The sequence below is a fragment of the Chionomys nivalis genome, chromosome 3, assembly GCF_950005125.1.
Source record: "Chionomys nivalis chromosome 3, mChiNiv1.1, whole genome shotgun sequence".
Classification (NCBI taxonomy): Eukaryota; Metazoa; Chordata; class Mammalia; order Rodentia; family Cricetidae; genus Chionomys; species Chionomys nivalis.
The window spans coordinates 79,145,280-79,168,520 of NC_080088.1; the positions used below are offsets into that span (position 1 = coordinate 79,145,280).

At 38.2% G+C, this 23,241-nt stretch overlaps 1 protein-coding gene across 1 annotated transcript in view; it reads left to right on the forward strand.

Annotated features, from left to right (window-relative positions):
• LOC130871333 (vomeronasal type-2 receptor 116-like) overlaps window positions 1-23,241 on the forward strand; it is a 48,909-nt gene that overhangs the window by 10,103 nt on the left and 15,565 nt on the right. The window contains exons 3-5 of the mRNA XM_057764683.1: window positions 359-1,165; window positions 17,678-17,905; window positions 20,394-20,517. Coding sequence (XP_057620666.1) covers window positions 359-1,165; window positions 17,678-17,905; window positions 20,394-20,517 — 1,159 coding nt within the window. The remainder of the gene's footprint in view (window positions 1-358; window positions 1,166-17,677; window positions 17,906-20,393; window positions 20,518-23,241) is intronic.

Here is a 23,241-nt window from a genome sequence, read left to right on the forward strand (position 1 = left end):
TCACAAGCATGAGAACCTGAGTGTGGATCTCTAGCACTCACATGAAATCTGGCCATGACAGGATATATCTTTAACCTCAGTTCTGGTAAAGCAGAGAGTCTCTCATTGGAAAGTCGGGCTAGCCAAAACAGTGAGCTACAGGTTCACTTAGAGACCTATGCTCAAAAGAAAAAGAAAAAATTAAAGTAAAGAATAACAAGGTAATACCATTATCAGCCTTGACCTCGTGTACACAGGTGTACAGATGTAATGATCAAATTCTCTTCATCACTCTAGCTGATTCTACAAGTCTGTCATGATTTGACCCATGCTTTATTGTTCCTCCTCCTAATATTGCTTCTACTTCTTTTCATTTTAGCTGACCATTGGGTCTTTTGATCCTAACCTGAATAATCATGATCAGTTTCCCAATCTCTATCAAATGGCCCCCAAGGACACATCTCTGGCCAGTGGCATTGTCTTACTGTTGAATTATTTCCACTGGAATTGGGTGGGGATGATTGTATCTGAAGGACAAAAGGGTGTTCAGATAATCTCAGACCTGAGGGCAGAAATGGACAGAAACAGAATATGTATAGATTTTGTGGAGATGATCCCAGTCAGTAAAGTATCCTTTTTGGCACAGGAACAATTGAATCCTACACGGGTTCTGAAATCATCAGCGAATGTGATCATCACCTATGGGGACAGTGACTTTCTGAGAGGCTTCCTGTCTTATTTAAAGCAGACTTTAGTTACGGGGAAAGTTTGGATCATGAACTCAGAATGGAATGATATCAACCATTCAAAGCATTTCATTTTGCAGTCATTGCATGGGAGCCTCATTTTCTCACATCACCACAAAGAACTCTCTGGTTTCAGAAATTTTACCCAAAAACTTCACCCTTCCAAATACCCAGAAGATTTTTACCTTAAATGGTTCTGGTTCTACTTTTTTAACTGCTCATTTGCTGACAATGACTGTACTACAGTTGAGAACTGTGTGCCTAATGTTTCCTTGCATGACTCACCTAACAACCATTTTGATAAGGTCATGACTGAGTATGCTTACAATACATACAATGCTGTGTATGCTGTGGCCCGTGGCCTTCATGAGATGCTTCTTCATCAAGCAGAAGTAAAACTATTAAGAAAGACAGAAGAGTTGATGTTTTCAGCCTGGCAGGTAATTTCCCATTGGATTGCTCATAACATAAGCAATGTGATTTTTCTAAGTTTATGCTTTAGGAGGTCATACTTCTTATCTTAGATTCTCTAAGAATACAAAATAAACTACTAGAAACACTTACAAAGGGGTAAGTAAAGGTCTATACAGAAATGATTAAAAGTAAGGGAAAAATGTGTTCTAAATCCACATCAGTTTTTTATATTGACAGATCACTGATTTCTGTATAAAAAAAATATAGAGCATATCCAATCTTGTGAGTCCCATGAGATTCAGTGGAGGCTGTGGACTTCAGCTGAGAGTCCAGAGCTAATTGTGAAGGATACGGTGTCTAGGCACATGGAAGGATCATACAACATGGAGAATGGAATCTGCAGGAAAAACTGGAGGAAAAAACCAGCTGAGAGTTAATTACACTTAAGTATATGGAGTCCCATCCATGGAGAAGAGGCTTCAAAAGAAAATGAAAGAACTGAATTGGCTAAAAATAGGATACTTCAAAGGACTACCACAACATGCAGCAAAGCCTGTACAGGCAGACTGGGCAGTGCAGATGAATGAGGGTAGAGTTCCCAGGCATATGTAATTCCACAACATGCAATAAAGACCACAGAAGAAGGTAGGGTTGGAGTTGTCACAGAGTAAGTTGCTCTGTAGATGGAGGGTTTTCTGTCCCACCCCATCTTGCACCTGCTTTAAATACTCACTCAGAGGCTTACTTTATATATAAACTGTTTGGCCTATAGTTCAAGCTTATTACTAACTAGCTCTTATATTCAAATTAACCTATTTTTACCATATTTATTGAGCTATATATTTTTCTCCATTCACCTCCCTTCCTCTCTCCTCCCCTTCTACTTTCTCCCATGATCCCCACACTCTCAGTTTACTCATGAGATCTTGTCTTTTCTACTTCCCATGTAGATTAGATCCATGCATGTCCTTTTTAGGGTTCTCTTTGCGGACTAGGTTCTCTGGGATTGTGAAATGTAGGCTGGTTTTTCTTTGCTTTATGTCTAAAAGCCAATTATGAGTAAGTACATATTATATTTGTCTTTCTGGCTTTGGGTTATCCCATTCAATATGATGTTTTCTAGATCCATCCATTTGCCTGCAAATTTCAAGATGTCATTTTTTTGTTCCCACTATGTAGTACTCAATTGTGTAATTGTACCACATTTTCTTTATTCATTCTTTGTTCGAAGGGCATTTAGGTCATTTCCAATTTCTTGGTATAACAAATAATGGGACTATGAACATAGTCAAGTACATGTCCTTGTGGTGTGATTGAACATCCTTTGGGTAAATACCCAAAAGTGGTAATACTGGGTCTTGAGATAGGCTGTTTCTTAATTTTCTGAGAAATCACCATACTGATATCCAAAGTGGTGGTATCAGTTTGCACCCCTACCAAAAATGGAGAAATGCTCCCTTTACCCCACATCGTCTCCAGCATAAGCTGTCATCAGTGTTTTTTATCTTGGCCATCATGACAAGTATAAGATTGAATCTCAGAGTTGTTATAATTTGCATTTCTCTGATTGCTAAGGATGTTAACCATTTCCTTCAACATCTTTCAACCATTTTATATTTGTCTGTTGATAGTTCTCTGTTTAGATCTGTACCCTACTTTTACTGAATTATTTGAAATTAGCCCATTTCTGTTAATCTATATATTGCCAAGTGGCCGTGGCATTTACTGATCTATTGGCATGTTATTTCTTGGGCAGCTGTTCATATCTCTCTTGACTTTGCCCTTCTCCTCTCTGTATCTCTTTCTAGCATTCCTGCCTAGCTGTATTTCTGCCTTGTCATAAGAAAAAGAAGATTCTTTATTAATCAATGGGAATAAAACATGTCCACAGCATACAGAAGGGTTATTCCACAGCACTACATAGACACAGACAACTAATGTGATTTCAACAGAAGTAATAAGTTAAGAACTGGGACTAAAAAAGATACAAAAAAGGAGAAGTCAAAACATCCTCCCTTGTAGATGATAATATACTATACATGAGAGACCCTAAAGACTCCGTCAAAAACTCTCAGACCTGACACAGTGTAATTGCTGAGTAAGAGAGCCAGAGTCAGAATCCACTGAGGGTCTGGACATGAATCTGGGCCCTTCAAGGGAGTAGTCCTAAGTCAGAACCCCTGTGGGTCTGGGTATGAGTTTAGCACCTCCCAGGAACAAGGCCTGAGCCAGGACCTCTGCCAGTCTGGGCATGAATCTGGGACCTCTGAGAGAGTAGGCAGGAATCAGAGATTTATGCAGGGCCAGATGTGAGTCTGGGACCTCAGAGGGAGTATGCCTGAGCCAGGACCTCCTGTGGGTCTGGGCATTGGTTTGGGACATCAAAAGGAATAGGCAGGAACCCAGAGCCTTAGCAGGTCTGAGCATGAGTCTGTGACCTCTGAGGGAGTAGCCCTGGCCCAGGTCCTCTGTGATTCTGGATGCACCTGAGGCTGAATACTCCAAGACAGTAGACTGGAGCCAAAAACCTTTGCAGGACCAACTCCAAGGCAAGGACTTCTGCAGAGGTGATCAAAACTAGGATTTACAGAAATAGTGCAAAGCCTGTAACCTAGGCCAAATTAGGCCTGAGACAGCAAACTCCAAGGGAGCAAAGCAAAGCACAGGAGCACTGAGCTATCTCCAGGAACATAGAGTAACCAATGGGGCAGCTAGAACTGTAAAACTGTACCATGAGGAACAACCATCTCAGCTTTGGATTCTTTGGTACCTAGAAGATTATTCAACAGAATCTCAGACAGCCTCAACCACATCTATTAGAAAAACAGATGAGTAGAAAAGGTAAGAATGCATGCAACACCACAAAGAGCAACACAACACTGGTAAAACCTAAAGATCCTACAACAGCAAGACCTGAACAACCAAATATAGATGAAGCAAAAGAAAATGACCTAAACAAATCAAGAGAATGTTCAAAACTCTTAAAGAGGAAATGAGAAATTCCCTTAAAGAAATGGAGGAAAAGACAAACAAAAAGTTGGAAGACATCAGCAAATCCCTCAAAGAAAACCAAGAAAATGAAACCAAACATATGAAAGAAACTATTCAAGGCTTGAAAACTGAAATAGAGACAATAAAGAAAACATAAGCAAAGGGAATTATAAAAACAGAAATCATGAGAAAAAGATCAGGAACCACAAATGCAAGCATTAACAGCAGAATACAAGAGATAGAAGAGAGAATCTCAAGCACTGAATATGCAATAGAAGAAATAGATTCATCAGTTAGAGAAAACATTAAATCTAACAAAAGCTTAACTCAAAATATCCAGGAAATATAGGACACTATGAAAAGGCCAAATCTAAAAATAATAGTTATAGGAGAAGGAGAAGAAGTTCAACTCAAAAGCACAGAAACTATATTTAACAAAATCATAGAAAAAACATTCCCAACCTAAAGATATGCCTATTAAGATACAATAGAACAGCAAATATATTGGACCCAAAGAAAAAGTACTCTGACTACATAATAATCAAAGCACTAAACATACAGAGTAAAGAAAGAATATTAAGAACTGCAAAGGGAAAAGGCCAAATAACACATACAGGTAACCCTATCAGAATTACACTTCTCATTGGAGACAATGAAAGCTAGAAGATCATGGTCAAGCATTATGCAAACATTAAGAGACCATGGATATCAGCCCAGACTACTATATACAACAAAACTTTCAATCACCATAGAAGGACGAAACAAGACATTATATAACAAAACTAGATTTCACCAATAACTAGTCACAAACCCAGCCTTACACAAAACATTAGAAGGAAAACTACAACCCAAGGAAGTTGGTACACCAACAAAAAACAGAGACAACTAATGGTCTAATAGCAGCAAATCCCAAAGAAGGGGGGAAATGCACAGATTAATATCAGCAACAATGAAAACTAAGTTAACAAGAGGTAGAAATCACTGGTCATTAACATCCCTTAATGTAAATGGACTCAACTCACCTATAAAAAAAACACAGGCTAACAGATTAGATATGAAAAAAGAATCTATCCTTCTTCTGCATACAAGAAACACATCTCAACTTCAAAGAAAGACATCATCTCAGAGTAAAGGGTTGGGGAAAAAATATACCAATCAAATAGACCTAAGAAACAATCAGGTGTAGCTATCCTAATATCTAACTAAAAGACTTTAAGCTAAAACCAGTCAAAAGAGACAAAGAAGGTCATTTCATATTAGTCACAGGACAAATCTATCAAAAGGAAATCTCAATAGTGAACATCTATGCCCCAAATACAAGGGCACCCTCATATGTAAAAGAAACACTTCTAAAGCCTAAATCATACATTAAACCCACTTACTAATAGTGGGAGATTTCAACACTCCCCTCTCACCACTGGACAAGTCAGTCAGACAAAAAATGAACAGAGAAATAAGAGAACAGATGTTATGATTCAAATGGACTTAATAGACATCTATAGAATATTCCATCCAAACAGCAAAAATTATACCTTCTTCTCAGCACCTCATGGAACCATCTCAAAAACTGACCACATACTAGGTAACAAAACTAACCTCAACAAATACAAAAAAATGGAACAACCCAATGTACCTTATCAGATCATCATGGTTTAAAACTAGAAGTCAACAGCAATACTAATTCCAGAAAGCCCACAAACACATGGAAATTAAACATTGCTCACCTGAATCATCAATGGGTTGAGAAAGAAATAAAGGGAAAAATTAAAGACTTCTTAAAATTCAATGAAAATAACCACACAACATACCCAAATCTATGGGACACAATGAAAGCAGTGTTAAAAGTCGATAGCAATAAATGCCTAAATAAAGAAGCTGGAAAAATCCCACACTAGTGAATTAACAGAACATTTGATAACTTTAGAACAAACTCTCCCAAGAGAACTAGATGGCAAGAAATAATCAATTTGAGAGCTGAAATCAATAAAATAAAAATAAAGAAAACAATACAAAGTCAATGAGACAAAGAGTTGGTTCTTCGAGAAAATCAACAAAATAGACAAACCCTTATCCAAACTAACCAAAAGGCAGAGAGAGAATATTCAAATTAACAAAATCAGAAATGAAAATGGGGGAATAATAACAAACATGGAGGAAATACAAAGAATCATCAGGTCATATTTTGAAAACCTGTACTCTACAAAATTGGAAACATAAAGGAAATCAACAATTTCTGGATAAATAACACTTACCAAAATTAAATCAAGACCAGATAAGCAAATTAAACAGACCTATAAATGTTGAAGAAATAGAAACAGTCACCAAAAGTCTCCCAAACAAAAAAAGCCCAGGACCAGATGGTTTCTGCTCAGAATTCTACAAGACTTTCAAAGAAGAACTAATACCAATACTCCTTAAGTTATTCCACACAATAGAAACAGAAGGAACAATACCAAATTCTTTTTATGAGGCTACAATCACCCGATACTCAAACCACAGAAAGACATTACTAAGAAGGAGAATTACAGGCCAATCTCACTCATGAACATTGATGCAAAAATACTCAATAAAATACTGGCAAATGGAATCCAGAACCATCATACACCATGATCAAGTCCGGTTCATCCCAAAGATGCAGAGATGTTTCAACATATAAAACTCTGTCAATGTAACCCACCAATAAACAAACTGAAAAAAAAAAAACACTTTATCATTTCATTAGATGCTAAAAAAGCTTTTTTTTTTTTTTTTTTTTTTTTTTTTTGGATTTTCGAGACAGGGTTTCTCTGTAGCTTTTGGTTCCTGTCCTGGAACTAGCTCAGGCTGGCAAAAGCTTTTTTATTAAATTAAAAGTTTCCGCCTCCTCCCTGCCTCCCATATCCCCCCTCCCCCCTCCCTCTCCAGTACAAAGAGCAGTCAGGGTTTCCTGCTCTGTGAGAAGTTCAAGGTCCTCCATCCAGGTCTAGGAAGGTAAGCATCCAAACAGACTAGGCTCCCACAAAGCCAGTACATGCAGTAGAATCAAAACCCAGTGCCATTGTCCTTGGTTTCTCACTCAGCCCTCATTGACAGGCACGTTCAAAGAGTCGGGTTTGATCCCATGTTTTTCAGTACCAGTACAGCTGGCCTTGGCGAGTTCCCTTTAGATCAGCCCTACCGTCTCAGTGGGTGGGTGCACCCCTAGCGCTCCTGACTTCCTTGTTCATGTTCGCCCTCCTTCTACTCCTCATTTGGACCTTGGAAGCTCAGTCTGGTGCTCCAATGTGGGTCTCTGTCTCTATCTCCATTCATCGCCGGATGAAGGTTCTATGGTGATATGCAAGATGTTCATCAGTATGGCTATAGGATCGGGTCATTTCAGGCTCCCTATCCTCAGCTACCCAAGGAACGAGCTGGGGACATCTTCATGGACACCTGGGAACCCCTCTAGAGTCAAGTCTCTTGCCAATCCTAAAATGGCTCCCTTAATTAAGATATATACTTCTCTGCTCCCATATCCCCCTTTCCTCCATCCCAACCATCCCATTCCCTCAAGCTCTCCCCATCCTCCCCTTCTCACTTTTCTCTCCCCATCTCCCCTTACCCCCATCCTACCCCCACCCCAAGTTCCCAATTTTTGCCCAGCAATCTTGTCTACTTCCAATATCCAGGAGGATAACTATGTTTTTCTTTGGGTTTACTTTCTTATTTAGCTTCTCTAGGATCACAAATTATAGGTTCAATGTCCTTTATGTATGGCTAGAAACCAATTACGAGTGAGTACATACCATGTTCATCTTTTTGGGTCTGGCTTACCTCACTCAGGATAGTGTTTTCTATTTCCATTCATTTGCATGCAAAATTCAAGATGTCATTGTTTTTTACCACGGAGTAGTACTCTAATATGTATATAGTCCACACTTTCTTTATCCATTCTTCCATTGAAGGGCATCTAGGTTGTTTCCAGGTTCTGGCTAATACAAATAATGCTGCTATGAACATAGATGAACAAATGCTTTTGTAGTATGATAGGGCATCTCTTGGGTATATTCCCAAGAGTGGTATTGCTGGATCCTGGGGTAGGTTGATCCCGAATTTCCTGAGAAACCACCACACTGATTTCCAAAGTGGTTGCACAAGTTTGCATTCCCACCAGCAATGGAAGAGTGTTCCTCTTACTCCACATCCTCTCCAGCAAAGGCTATCATTGTGTTTTTGATTTTAGCCATTCTGACAGGTGTAAGATGGTATCTCAAAGTTGTTTTGATTTGCATTTCCCTGATCGCTAAAGAGGTTGAGAATGACCTTAAGTGGGTTTTGGCCATTTGAACTTCTTCTGTTGAGAATTCTCTGTTCAGTTCAGTGCACATTTTTTTGTATTTTTTTTATTATTTAATTAAAAATTTCCACCTCCTCCCATTTTCCTCCCAGTCCCGCCACCCCCATTCTCCTCCCTCTCCAGTACAAAGAGCAGTCAGGATTCCCTACCCTGTGGGAAGTCCAAGGTCCTCACCCTTCATCCAGGACTAGGAAGGTGAGCATCCAAACAGACGAGGCTCCCACAAAGTCATTACATGCAGTAGGATCAAAACCCAGTGCCACATTATTTAATTGGGTTAATTAGCATTTTAATGTCTAGTTTCTTGAGTTTTTTTATATATTTTGGAGAGCAGACCTTTGTCTGTTGCAGGGTTGGTGAAGATCTTCTTCCAGTCAGTAGGTAGCCTTTTTGTCTTAATGACAGTGTCCTTTGCTTTACAGAAGCTTCTCAGTTTCAGGAGGTCCCATTTATTCAATGTTGCTTTTAATGTCTGTGCTGCTGGGGTTATACGTAGGAAGTGGTCTCCTGTGTCCCTGTGTTGTAGAGTACTTCCCACTTTCTCTTTTATCAGGTTCAGTGTGTTCAGATTGACATTGAGGTCTTTAATCCATTTGGACTTGATTTTTGTGCATGGTGATAGTTATGGATCTATTTTCATTCTTCTACAGGTTGACATCCAGTTATTCAAGCACCATTTGTTGAAGATGCTTTCTTTCTTCCATTGTATACTTTTGGCTCCCTTGTTGAAAATCAGGTGTTCATTGGTTTGTGGATTTATATATGGGTCTTCTATTCGATTCCATTGGTCGACTTCTCTGTTTATATGCCAATACCAAGCTGTTTCCAATACTGTAGCTCTGTAATAGTTTGAAGTCAGGAATGGTAATGCCTACAGAAGTTCCTTTATTGTATAAGATTGTTTTGGCATCCTGGGTTTTTTGTTTTTTGATATAAAGTTGATTATTTTTCTCTCAAGGTCTGTGAAGAATTTTGATGGGATTTTGATGGGGATTGCATTGAATCTATAAATTGCTTTTGGTAGAATTGCCATTTTTACTATGTTGATCCTCCCAATCCAAGAGCAAGGGAGATCCTTCCATTTTCTGATATCCTCTTCAATTTCTTTCTTCAAAGACTTAAAGTTCTTGTCAAAAAGATCTTTCACTTCCTTGGTCAGAGTTATCCCAAGATAATTTATGCTATGTGTGGCTATCGTGAAAGGTGATGCTTCTCTGACTTCCCTCTCTGCTTCCTTATCCTTAGTGTATAGGAAGGCAACTGATTTTTTGGAGTTGATCTTGTATCCTTCCACATTACTAAAGGTATTTATCAGCTATAGGAGTTCTTTGGTAGAGTTTTTGGAGTCACTTATGTACACTATCAAATCATCTGCAAATAACGAAAGTTCAACTTCTTTTTTTCCAATTCAAATCCCCTTGATCTCCTTATGCTGTCTTATTGCTATTGCAAGAACTTCAAGCATTATATTGAAGAGATATGTAGAGCGTAGACAGCCTTGTCATGTTCCTGATTTTAGTGGAATGGCTTTGAGTTTCTCTCCATTAAATTTGATGTTAGCTGTCGGCTTGCTGTAAATAGCTTTTATTATATTTAGAAATAAACTTTATATCCCTAATCTCTCCAAAACCTTTTTCATAAAAGGGTGTTAAATTTTGTCAAATGCTTTTTTAGCATCTAATGAAATGATCATATGGTTTTTTTTCTTTAGGTTTATTTATATGGTAGATTACATTGATAGATTTGAGTATGTTGAACCAGCCCTGCATCACTGGGATGAAGCTTACTTGGTCATAATGGATATTTTTTCTAATGTGTTCTTGGATTCGGTTTGCCAGAATTTTATTAAAAATTTTTGTGTCGATGTTCATGAGTGAGATTGACCTGTAATTCTCTTTCTTGGTTGAGTCTTTGTGTGGTTTGGTATCAGGGTAACTGTGGCTTCATAAAAGGAATTTGGCAATGACTCTTTTGTTTCTATATTGTGAAATACATTTAGGAGTATACGTATTAGCTCCTCTTGGAAGTTCTGGAAGAATTCTGCATTGAAACCATCTGGTACTGGGATTTTTTTGGTAGGGAGGTTTTTGATAACAGTTCTAATTTTTTGCGACTAACAGGTCTATTTAGATTGTTCACCTGGTCTTGGTTCAACTTTGGTATATGGTACTTATCTAAAAAATTGTTAATTTCTTTTACATTTTCCAATTTTGTGGCAAACAGGCTTTTGTAGTAAGATCTAATGATTCTCTGAATTTCCTCTGTGTCTGTGGTTATGTCCCCCTTTTCATTTCTGATCTTATTAATATGTGTGTTCTCTCTCTGCTGTTTGATTATTTTGGATAGGGGTTTGTCAATCTTGTTGATTTTCTCCAGCTTTTTGTTTCATTGATTCTTTGGGTTGTTTTCTGTCTTTCTATTATGTTGATTTCAGCCCTCAGTTTGATTATTTCCAGTCTTCTACTCCTCCTAGGTGAGTCTGCTTCTTTTTTTTCTAGAGCTTTCAGGTGTGCTGTTAAGTCTCCAATGTATGCTTACTCTGTTTTCTTTAAGTGGGCACTTAGTGCTATGAACTTTCCTCTTAGCACTGCTTTCATAGTGTCCCATAGGTTTGAGTATGTTGTGTCTTTATTTTCATTAAATTCAAGGAAGACTTTAATTTCTTTCTTTATTTCTTCCTTGACCTAAGGGTGATTCAGTAGTTGACTGTTCAGTTTTCATGAGTTTGTAGGCTTTCTGGGGATAGCATTGTTGTTGAATTCTAGCTTTAATCCATGGTGATCCAACAAGATACAGGTGGTTACTAATATTTTTTTGAATATGTGGAAGTTTGCTTTGTTACCAAGTATGTGGTCAATTTTCAAGAAGGTTCCATGAGCTGCAGAGAAGAAGCTATATTCTTTCCTATTTGGGTGGAATGTTCTATAGATGTCTGTTAAGTCCATTTGATTCATTACCTCCATTAATTCTTTTATTTCTCTCTTAGGTTTCTGTCTGATTGACCTGTCCATTGGTGAAAGAGGTGTGTTGAAGTCTCCTACTATTAGTGTGTGTGGTTTGATGACTGCCTTGAGTTCTAGAAGTGTTTCTTTTACATAAGTGGGTACTTTTATATTAGGGGAATAGACATTAAGGATTGAGACTTCATCCTGATGAATTATTCCTGTTATGAGTATAAAATATCCATCTCCATTTCTTCTATTGATTTTAGTTTGAAGTCAATTTTTTTAGAAATTAGTATGGCCACACCCACTTGTTTCTTAGGACCATTTGCTTGAAAAACCTTTTCCCAACCCTTTACTCTGAGTAGATGTCTGTCTTTGTGGTTGAGGTGTGTTTCTTGTAAACAGCAGAATGTTGGATCTTGTTTTCGTATCCAATCTCTTAGTCTGTGCCCTTTTATAGGTGAATTGAGTCCATTGATATTAAGTGATATTAATGACCAGTGGTTGTTGACTCCATTTTTTTATTTATTTATTTTTCGAGGGGTAGTAGAGTTTATGTGTTTCCTTTCTTTGAATTGTGTTTGTGAAGGGTTTCTAGATATCTGAGTTATTGTAGGCAGTGTTGGCAATGTTGGATTCCTTGGGTTGTGGTTTTCCTTCTATTACTTTCTGTAAGGCTGGATTTATGGCTACATATTGTTTAAATTTGTTTTTATCCTGGAATATTTTGTTTTTTCCATTGATAGTGAATGATAGCTTGGCTGGGTATAGTAGTCTGGGCTTGCATCCATGGTCTCTTAGTTTCTGCAGTACTTCTATCCAGGACCTTCTGGCTTTCATGGGTTCCATAGAGAAGTCTGGTGTAAGTCTGATAGGTTTACCTTTATACATTACCTGACATTTTTCCTTTGCAGCTCTTAATATTCTTTCTTTGATCTGTATGTTTTGTGTTTTGTTTATTATATGGCGAGGGGATTTTTTTTTTTGATCCAGTCTATTCAATGTTGTGTATGCTTCTTGAACCTTCATAGGAATATCTTTCTTTAGGTTGGGAAAGTTTTCTTCTATAATTTCGTTGAATATATTTTCTGGGCCTTTGATCTGTAATTCTCCTTCTTCTACCCCTATTATTCTTAGGTTTGGTCTTTTTATTGTGTTCCAGATTTCCTGAATGTTTTGTGATGAGAATTTGTTGGATTTGCTATTTTCTTTGATCGGTGCATTTATTTTCTCTATGGTATCTTCAGAATCTGAGATTCTTTCTTCTATCTCTTGTATTCTGTTGGTTATGCTTGTTTCTGTAGTCTCTGTTCTTTTACCTAGATTTTCCCTATCCAGCTGGCCCTCGGTTTGTGTTTTCTTCATTGCCTCCATTTCAGTTTTCAATTGCTGAACTGTTTCCATTACCTGTTTGATTGTTTTTTCTTGGTTTCCCAGGGTATCATTTACAGATTTACTCATTTCTTCAAACTTTTTGTTATACTTCTCATTCATTTCTTTAAGGGAGTTTTTCATATCCTGTTTAAGGGACTCTATCGCTTTCATAATGTCAATTTTTCCACTTTTTCTGGATTAAGGTGTTCAAGTCCTTATGTTGTAAGATTGCTGGGTTCTGGTGTTTTCATGTTGTTTTTCAGATTGTTGGAGAAATTCTTGCCTTGGTGCCTGCCCATATCTTCCTTCAAATGCTCTCTGATGGTTCTTCTGGTACAGGATCAGGGACCCTTGTTGGCCAGGGACCCCCCCAATGGGTCTTCTGTTGCAGGATAAGGGCTCCTTCCTAGGCAGGTACCTCACAGACAAAAGGTCTAGCTTGCCACTGGCAAGCTGAGTGAAACAAAGCAACTCCCGCCACTCACCACCGGGTCCCAGAACCAATACGTGCTGAGCTAGGGGGTCTTATGGCCCCAAAGGAGGGGAGGGGTGCCTTAGGGAAACTGGGATGGGATAGGAAGAGAAGGGCAGTAACTGCGGGAAGAAGCCCCTGCAGAATGACCAGAAAGATTAGGGGGTCGAGGAATTTCTGTGCTCTGTGACCCAGGCTTCTGCAGCCCACTGGTCAGAAACACACTCACCCCTCCAATTCTTGAGTTCTTTATGAATTTTGGAGATCAGTCTTCTATCCGATGTTGGGCTGGTGAAGATCATTTCCTGTTTTTTAGGATGCCATTTTGTCATATTGACTGTGTCCTTTGCCTTACAGAAACTTCTCAGTTTCAGGAGGTCCCATTTATTAATTGTTGCTCTCGGTGTATTAGTGTCTGTGCTACTAATGACATCTTTAGGAAGCAGAATCCTGTGCCACTGTGTTCAATGCTACTTCCCACTTTCTCTTCTCTGAGATTCAGTGAAACTGAATTTATGTTGAGGTCTTTAATCCATTACGACTTGAGTTTTGTGCATGGGAATAGACGTGGATTTACTTGCATTCTTTTTCATATTGACATCCAGTTATGCCAACAGCATTTGTTGAAATTTCTGTCGTTATTCCATTGTAAAATTTTAGCTTCTTTACCAAAAATCAAGTGTTCATAGGTGTGTGGATTAATATCAGTCTTCTTTTAATTCCATTGGTCCATATGTCTGTTTTTATTTCAGTATCAAGCTGTTTTCATTCTTATAACTCTATAGTAGAGCTTGATGTCAGGAATGGGGATGCCTTTAGAAGTTTATTTCTTGTAAAAGATTGTTTGGGCTATCTTGAGACTTTTGCTTTTCCATAAGAGTTGAGTATTGTTCTTTTGAGGTCTGTGAAGAATTGTGCTGGGATTTTCTTAGGGATAGCATTTAATCTGTAGATTGCTTTAGGTAAGACTGCCATTTTTACTATGTTGAGAAGAAATCATCAAAAGTCTCCCAACCAAGAAAAAAAAGCCCAGAGCCAGAGGTTTTCAGTACAGATTTCTACCAGAACTTCAAAGGAGACGTAATACTTACACTCCTCGTATTGCTCCACACAATAGAAAGAGAAGGAACATTGTCAAACTCCTTTTATGAGGCCACAATTACCCTAATACCAAAACCAACAAACAATCATCTAAGAAAGAGAATTACAGATCAACTCCCTCATGAACATTAATGCTAAAATACTCAATAAAATACTGGCAAACCAAATCCAAGGACACATCAAAAAAAACTCTACCATGATCAAGTGGGCTTCATCCCAGAGATGCAGGGATGGTTCAACATATGAAAATCTGTCAAAGTAATCCACTATATAAATAAACTAAAACAGAAAAAGCATATGATCATCTCATTAGATGCTGAAAAGATACTCAACAAACTCCAACACCTTTCATGATAAAGGTATTGGAGAGATCAGGGATCAAAGGAATGCATCTAAACATAATTAAACCAATATACAGAAAGTCTACAGCCAACATCAAATTAAATGGAGATAAATGCAAAACAATTCCACTAAATTCAGGAACAAGACAAGGCTGTCCACTCTCTCCATATCTACTCAACATAATTCTTGAAGTTCTGGCTAGAGAAATAAGACAACAAAAGGAGGTCAAAGGGATATAAATTGAAAAGGTAGAAGTCAAACCTTTGTTATTTGCAGATGATATGATAGTATACATACATGACCCCAAAATCTCTACCAGGGTCACTGATGAATTCGTACAGGTGATAAATACTTTTATTTCTGTGGCAGAATACAAGAACAACTCAAAAAAAACTCAGTAGCCCTTCTGTATGCAAATGATAAAGGACTAAGAAAGAAATCAGAGAAACATAACATTTTACAATAGCCACAAACATTATAAAATATCTTGGGGTAATGCTAACCAAAGAAGTGTAAGACCTGTATGAAAGGAACTTAAGTCTTTGAAGAAAGAAATTAAAGAAGATATCAGAAAATGGAAAGATCTTCCCAGCTCCTGGATAGGCAGAGGTCTCTTCTTAATGGCACTAATCTTGCAAACAACCACAGCCTTTCTTGTACCATATACCTCAACTGCAACATTAACTTTCTTAGTGTTCTTTTTATCTCTAAACCAATTTTTACTTTTTTCTGCTCCATTCTTTCCTTTTAAATTTATATAAGAGTCATTAATAGTAATGATGCCAAAGATTTGATACTAGTCTGTCTTGAACTTTCCTGTGCTAAAGAAATTCAGTCTATTACTTTTTAATTTAGCCATGGGCATGTTTTTAGGACAAAGGCAGAGACAAATAGAATTTTGTCTCAAAATATTGCAGGAATGGCCTCTAGCTCAGTTGCTCTGCTATTATTCCTTCCTGTAACCTCTTGAGATACCCAAGTGGTACACACTGTTTTGAACAACACTATCCTCCAGGATCTTACTAGAAAGGCCCTTTAATCTCTGCCTACAGCATTCAATGATTTTATACTCCAAAGTTCCAAAGACTCCCACATTTCTCCATAAAACAACCTGCTTTGGTTCATCACACTAATACCTCTCTACTGGCAACAACTTCTGTGTTAATTACTTTTCTATTGCTATAATGAAACACTGTGACCAAGGCAACTTCCAGAAGACAGGGTTTATTTTGGCTTACAGTTCCAGAGGTTTAGAGTCCATAATTTTGAGGCAAACATGGCAGCAAGAAGTAGGCTTGGTTACCAACTAAAGCAGGAAGCTGAGAGCTCACACCTTTTGCTTCAATCAGAGCTAGCAAACTGGAAGTGGTGTGAATCTTTAAACTCTCAAAGCCCACACCCAGTGACATAATTCCTCCAACAAGGCAGCATTTTCTAAACCTCCCCAAATAACAGCAAGTGCTCAACGTCTGTGCTTATGAGGGACAATTCATCATTGAGATCACTATATGCTTCAGTCATTGTTCTTAGAATTTTGACCGGTTGTGAACCTCTGCTCTTTCCAAGACATTTCTCTGCTGAATATTAAAAGCAGCATTAATCTATTAGGTATAAGCACGAGTATTTTTAAAAGAGTTTGGCACCATGTCCACTTAGCAAAATAACAGAAACATGTTCCCTCTACAGTCAACGACTTCTTCAGCCATGAATAGCAGCTATGAATTCCCACCTATGATGTACTATTATACCAGTGACAGGAAAGTCATTATCATAACCAAGGGGCTTGTAGCTGGATAGGACCACTGGTGACTTTGCTTCCCCAACAGAACCCATGGTATCCACAACTGAAGGCTATCCTGGAGGAAGGACTTCAAGCTCAGTACTAGCTTGGAGTCTTCAACAATAGCATCTTAGTTCTGGACAAGCAGGAGCAATGGCAACAGCCTGTGTTGTTTGGAGGATCTCTGGGCCTCCATAGCAAACAACTCATAAGAAATTATCATATAACCAATATTGGGATTTTTGCTTAACAATCTTTGGCTTGTGAGAGGAGCAGTATCCAATCTTATGCAAGGTGCCTCCACTCAAATGCTAAGATAGCAGCCATGTACAACCATACCCAGTTATTGCAGATCTAGGATCACACCCAAGATTTCACTCATGCTAGGCAACTCTACCAACTGAGTTATGTCCCTGCTCCAAAAACTATGTAAGTATCTAAGTGATACAAAAGCTACTCTTTACACTTTACATAAAGAATCTCATCTAACACCAAAAGATAGTCAGAGCCTCATTTTATAAACACTGTCTAGGCAATATACTGGTCAGTTTTTAATCAGTTTGACACAAATGACAGTCACCTAAGGAAGAAATAGCCTTAGCTGATAAATTATAACTGATATCAGGTTGACCTGTGGGCAAGTCTATGGGACATTTTCTTAATAAATAATTGATGTGGGAGAGTCCATCCCACTGTAGACAATGCCATTCTTGGTCAGGTTGTCCTGGTTTGTATAAAAATGAAAGCTCAGCAAGCCATGGAAGATAAACCAATAAGTACATTCCTCCATGATCTCTGCTTCCTTTTCTACCTCAAGGTTCCTGCCTTGAGTTCTTGATTTGGTTTCCTTCAGTATGGACTGTAACATGCAAGCTTTTATCACAGAAACAAAAAGCAAAACAGGAAAGGTTAATTCTGACAATAAATAGATATGGCTAACTTTTGTTAAACAAACTGACAACTTCCAGGTTTTTTTTTCATTTATTGATTATGTGGCGCTTATAATTAGAATTGCTATCTATTGCAAAGATTGTTATTTTCAAAAATATTGTAATATTTTAGCTAGTCATAGGCTGCCATTTGCCCTACATTCTTGATACCTTGTCAAATTTGCTTTATTCATTAAGGATTTAAACAATATAATACTTTCCCAAACACTTCAGTTCTTTCTCTTTGCTCTGGTAACAACTTCATAAAATAATATATCTTTTTTAGCTGCACCCTTTTCTAAAAGACATGGAATTTACTAATCATGCTGGAGAACAAGTGAATTTGGATGAGAAAATGAAACTGAATGCAGAGTATGATATACTCAACTACTGTAACTTTCCAGAAGGTCTAGAACTTAAGGTAAAGGTTGGACGGTTTTCTCCATATGGTCCACTTGGTCAACAATTATCTTTATCTGAGGACATGATAGAATGGGCCACAGGAATTACAGAGGTGAGTTGGGTATAATTGTAATGCTATGAACTACACATATTAAAACAAATCTTGATCGGGATCTCCTAAACAAAAAGCTATCTGCAATGGATATTTTCTTGTAAAGGAAAGAGTAATTTCTTCCAATAGAGTCTCTCTTCACAGAAGACTCCATTCCCAAGAATCTCAGTTTCATTTTTTTTAGAACTTTTATATCGTATTTCTTTGTTTGGGAACTTTTTACCTTATTGGTCTTTTTATTGGTCTTTTCTTTATATGTGTGTGTTTCTTGAGGATTTTGTTTGTTTTCAGTTTTGTTTGCTTGTTTTGTAAACACAGAGAAAGAAAGGGCATGGGGTTGAATGGAGGAGAAGATCTGAAAGGAATTGAAAGAAGAAGCATGATCAAGATATTTTGTGTGAAAACGTCTTTTAATGTTTTTATACTATACTACATATTTTTCTTTATTTTTTCTTTTGCCTTTCAGATTTATGATTTTATGATATACTGATATTTTTAAGTTTTCTATATAAATTTTAAAAATATAAATATATAAAATATTATATGTTTTGTTTGTGGACCCATACAAAATTTAGACTATTTCTATTTTTGTGCAGAATGAAGTATGAATTTTAAATTGGTATTGTATTGAATCTGTAAATAGTTTTTGGTAGAATGGTCATTTCCACAATATTAATTCTACCAATCCTTGAACATGTGATGTCCTAACGTCTTTATGGGATTCAATTACAACAACAAATACAGTGATTTGACGGAAATATTCATATTAACTTGCAGTAGAGGACACCTGTGAATTTTTTTCCTAACATGGTTCAGAGACAGCATCAGTAGAGTACTGATTGGAGAAGATATACTTCACAGATTTTAGAGTCAAGGGTGTCCATAATTCCTTCAATAGTGAATTGAGGAAGGAATTGGAGAAATGGAAATAGAGAGTAAAGTAGGAATAAGAAGCACAGTGCATGGTTTAGGGCCACGGATGATAGTGGAGGAAATATTTCATAGCAGTTCACCAAGGCAGCGGTAGGGGTGCTTCCTGCTCAGACAATGGTTTCCAGGATGCCAGGCAGGAATCTCAGCTCCAAGCTCCTATGCCTCATTTCAGCTCCCATCTGCTCACCCAGTTTTGCTCCAATCTGAAGGGGCGTGGTCGATCGGTATTTAGAATTAACCAGACCAGTTTAATATAATAGATTCAGCTTTTAATAAACGGGAGAAAGAGAACTTACAAAACCAGGGTTCCAGCGATCCAGGAGCACAGGGAACGAAAAAGGGAGGAGGCAAGCACACCTGGATGTTTTCTCTGTTTTTCTGTGGCCCCAGGAGGACACACCCTAAACAGAATGTGATTGGCTGAAGTTCCCCATCACCAATAATCAATCCACTCATGGCTAGCAAATTGGGTTGACATGTTCCAGCTGCTGTTTTCTAGTGTCCATGTACCACTGCCCCTCATTGACGGCTACTTTTGTCCTTGACCTGGTACGAGCAAGATGGTGAAGCAGCGCTAGCTTGATTGTTCCTTTGGAAACAAAAGTGCCATATAGGCTTATTTCGTTTTCCTTCAGTTCTTCCTCTGCTAAAAGTAGAGTCTATTTGGTTTTTTACTATGACTCTTGTGACTCTTGTCTTTTACTGAATCTTGCAAAGGCAACTTTTAATCCATTATCATACACAGCAATTCCTTGAACCAAGAATGTGCTTTTTAAATTTTATACTTCCAATTTAAGGGAAAGAATTTTCTTATATACTGTATAGAACTAGAACATGTTCATTTACCAATATGCATCTAAATGTTCACACATTTCATATAAGAATATGCACACCATTTGTTGGGAGTTTCATTACTGACATATCTTTAGGTTGAATTTGGATGATTCTAGGACTCATAGCTGTTACTTTGGTGGGATAAGGCACTGTGGTGTTGTTTGTGGCAGGAGAAGACAATCACCTCATGCCAGCAACACAAGAGGTAGGATGAGTCCATTGCCCTAATACACCTTCCAATGGCAAGCCTCCAATCACTAACTTTCTCGCCTTTTAAAAATTATTTTGTTTTTATTTTCACTGTTTATATGCACATTGGAGGAAGGAACTTTTATCTGCATGATGAGTGCAGGTGCTTATGGAGGCCAAAAGAGGCTGTCGGATCCCCTGGAGCTGGAGTTACAGGCAGCTTTGAGCCATGTAATGTAATTCATGACCTCTGCAAGAGCATCCCATGCTGTTAATACAAAACCATTTCTCCAACCCCAAGACCTCTCCACTTAAAGACTTCACCATGTCTCAGCAGCACCATAGGCTGAAGGTCATCACCATTAAGGGGGCGTGTGGTGTCCAAGCTACAGCAACATCCAATCAGTTGATTATTTATGGATACAAAAACTATGTTCACTAATTATCCAGTTCTACGAATAATGTGCTCACTATAGTAGTAGGTATAATTCAGATTTTGAAGTATTACTTGCTCACATCTGATTTTCTTCAGACTCCCCAGTCTGTCTGCAGTGAAAGTTGTAGTCCTGGATTCAGAAAATCCCTCCCAGAAGGAAAGGTGGCTTGTTGTTTTGACTGCATTCTGTGTCCAGAGAATGAGATTTCAAACAAGACAGGTAAGTGTGTTTTAAGGAGATATTCTCTACTTCTAATTAACAGTCTTTTTATGAAGATTCTAGGCATCTGAACACTGATTCTCACACTCCATAGCCCAAGATATTTATTAATAAGAAAAAGAATATTAAGCAAAGTGTAGTGATGCACAACTTCTTCACTCAGGAGACAGAGGCAGGCCAATCTCTGTGAGGATACAACCAGCCTGTTCTACATAACAAGTTCCAGGACAGCCAGGGCTACATAATGAAAACTACTGTGGGACAATTGTTTGCACCCTGTCAATTGTATTTTATTAAAACATTGATTGGGAAGTAGCCAGGCAGGAAGCATAGGCCAGGTGAGCAGGCAGGAAGTAGAGGCAGGGCAACGAGAATTCTGGGAAGAGGGAAGTGCATTCTGTAGTCATGATTCAGACACAGCAAGATGTGACTGCCTCACCGGAAAAAAGTACCTAGCCACATGACTAACATAGACAAGAATTATGGGCTAATGTAAGTTATAAGAATTAGTTAACAAGAAGCCTGAGCTAATGGACCAAGCAGTTTATAACTAATGTAGACCTCTATGTGATTTCTTTGGGACTTAACTACTGAGGGAACTGGGCAGAACAGAAACGTCAGACAACATAAAACTGCTTCAAAAGTTATCTTAATAGCAAATAAATTTTCTTCACATTGATGTTTTTGAAGCCAATCACAGGGCTAAGGGGACTGGAGCCTATGTGTATCCGTGTTCTTCTCTGTGTCTTCTGAGATGGTGTGTAATGCATGTAGAATGATTGTTTAATACTCACATTCATGCACTGTCTCTCTCAGATTTGGGTACACAAAAGGTGATTAGCCAAAGTTATTTGAAGCTAAAAGTAGTTGAAATTCCTCTCTGCTTTTTTACACACTGGAAAGATCAGGCAGGGCATTTGAAATGAGCTAGACAACGTTTGTTTACAAATTCTTCACCACCTTGAAGTCAGGTCAAATGTTTCCCTACTGGGTGTGTCTCCAGATACCTCTGAAAATGGGCAAGGGGTGACAAATCTTCAAAGATCTGTGCTGGGAGAGAGGAGCATAACAAACATGATCTGCCAGCCTCATTCCAGGAGTCCTCACACTTGACTCATAGCGTAACACATAGGCAGCCCTCTACTCCCCCACATTCAGAGAGGTTTCATCCATTTTCAAGGGAAGCACTTTCCACCTTATTCTGCAAGTCTGAATCCCCGACACTATAGAACTCCTAACAGGTTTATGTCAGAGGTGCACCCCAGAACCAAGATTGTCATATGAGTGACACCCACTGACCATTCTAGAAATAAGAAAAGGCAGATGTTTCTGAACCCAGAGAAGCTCAGACAATAGAACCTCTCTCAAACAGGTCATGGTACTGCACATTGAGAATCTGCAGAGTAACACAGAGGTCTCTTCCTACAAATGACCCTCATTAGCAGGTTAAGTGTCTTTTCTTTGGAATTGTAGTCTGAAGGGGGTCAGATTCTACTCCAATAGAGCTCTCTCTCTTCTCTCTTTCTCTTGCTTTCTCTCTCTTCTCTCTCCCATAGCCTACTCCCGAATTAATATTGTCGTAATATGGGTTCTAGGTGCACTTTTATGACCATTTAACTGTGTAAAACTGGGTTGCACCAGGTTGGAGTTTTCTTGTTGAATCCCAGAGCTTATATGTAGCTGTCCCTGTTAACATACAACCAGCCAATGTCATTTCAGTTCCATCTTGTAGGAAAATAGGAGAGAACTCTCTGCTTCTTTTCTACTATAGTCCCTCTCTTATGAAGTTCTTTACACCTTTAAGAATGAAATAAAAGATACTCATCAATTATTGCATACTTGTAGTTGATAAACATTATGGGAATTACTAGATTCATGGAATCTAGCATTGTGAATATAAGTAGAAATGGCAGAGTATGGCATACTCCCAACTCTTTTAGTATTGAAATTCCAAGTGGTGGCACATGATGTAGACTCAAGGAACCAGGAGACAAAGGTAGAAGGATGGTTTCAGCCTAAAAGTTTAAAACTAGCATGGGCAACATGGTGAGACATGTCTTTGAAACTATTTCAAAATGGCTTCATGAAAAAGCCATTGGGAAATGCCAATATCAATAAACACACTAACTCATAAGGTTGAGTTATCATGGGGTCTCACCCCAAAGAACTGGTGGCAAGGCAACTGGTGACTGCTGAAAGGAGAATTAGTCTCCTGCTGAGGATGAAGCTAATTACCTGTCTAATACAAAACGGTCAGCCCTGAAACTATGTACACAGACAAGGAAAATGGACTTGGCAGGTGTATTTGTATGTGTGTTCATGAATGTGTAAATATGTAAATGTATGCATTGTGTGTGTGTACGCGCGCACGCGCGCATGTGTGTGTGTGTGTGTGTGTGTGTGTGTGTGATTGGATGGAGGAAAGAGGCTATCAATGTGAGAGTCTGGGAACATGGGGGGAGTTGGGAGCAGGAACATGGGAGTGCCTGAAGGGAAGAAAGGGAAGAGGATAAGCAATACAATTATGCTGTAATTTAAAATGCAAAAACATTAAATAAGAATTTTTAAATGAGGGTTTAAGAGATGGGTCATAGTTAAAAATGCTTTCTTGGTTTTTCAGAGGACCCAAATTTATTTCCTAGCACTCACATCAGGTATTTCACAACTGCCTATAAAAGTCTAGGTTCATGGTCAAATGTCACTGGCCCTCATGGGCATTCATGT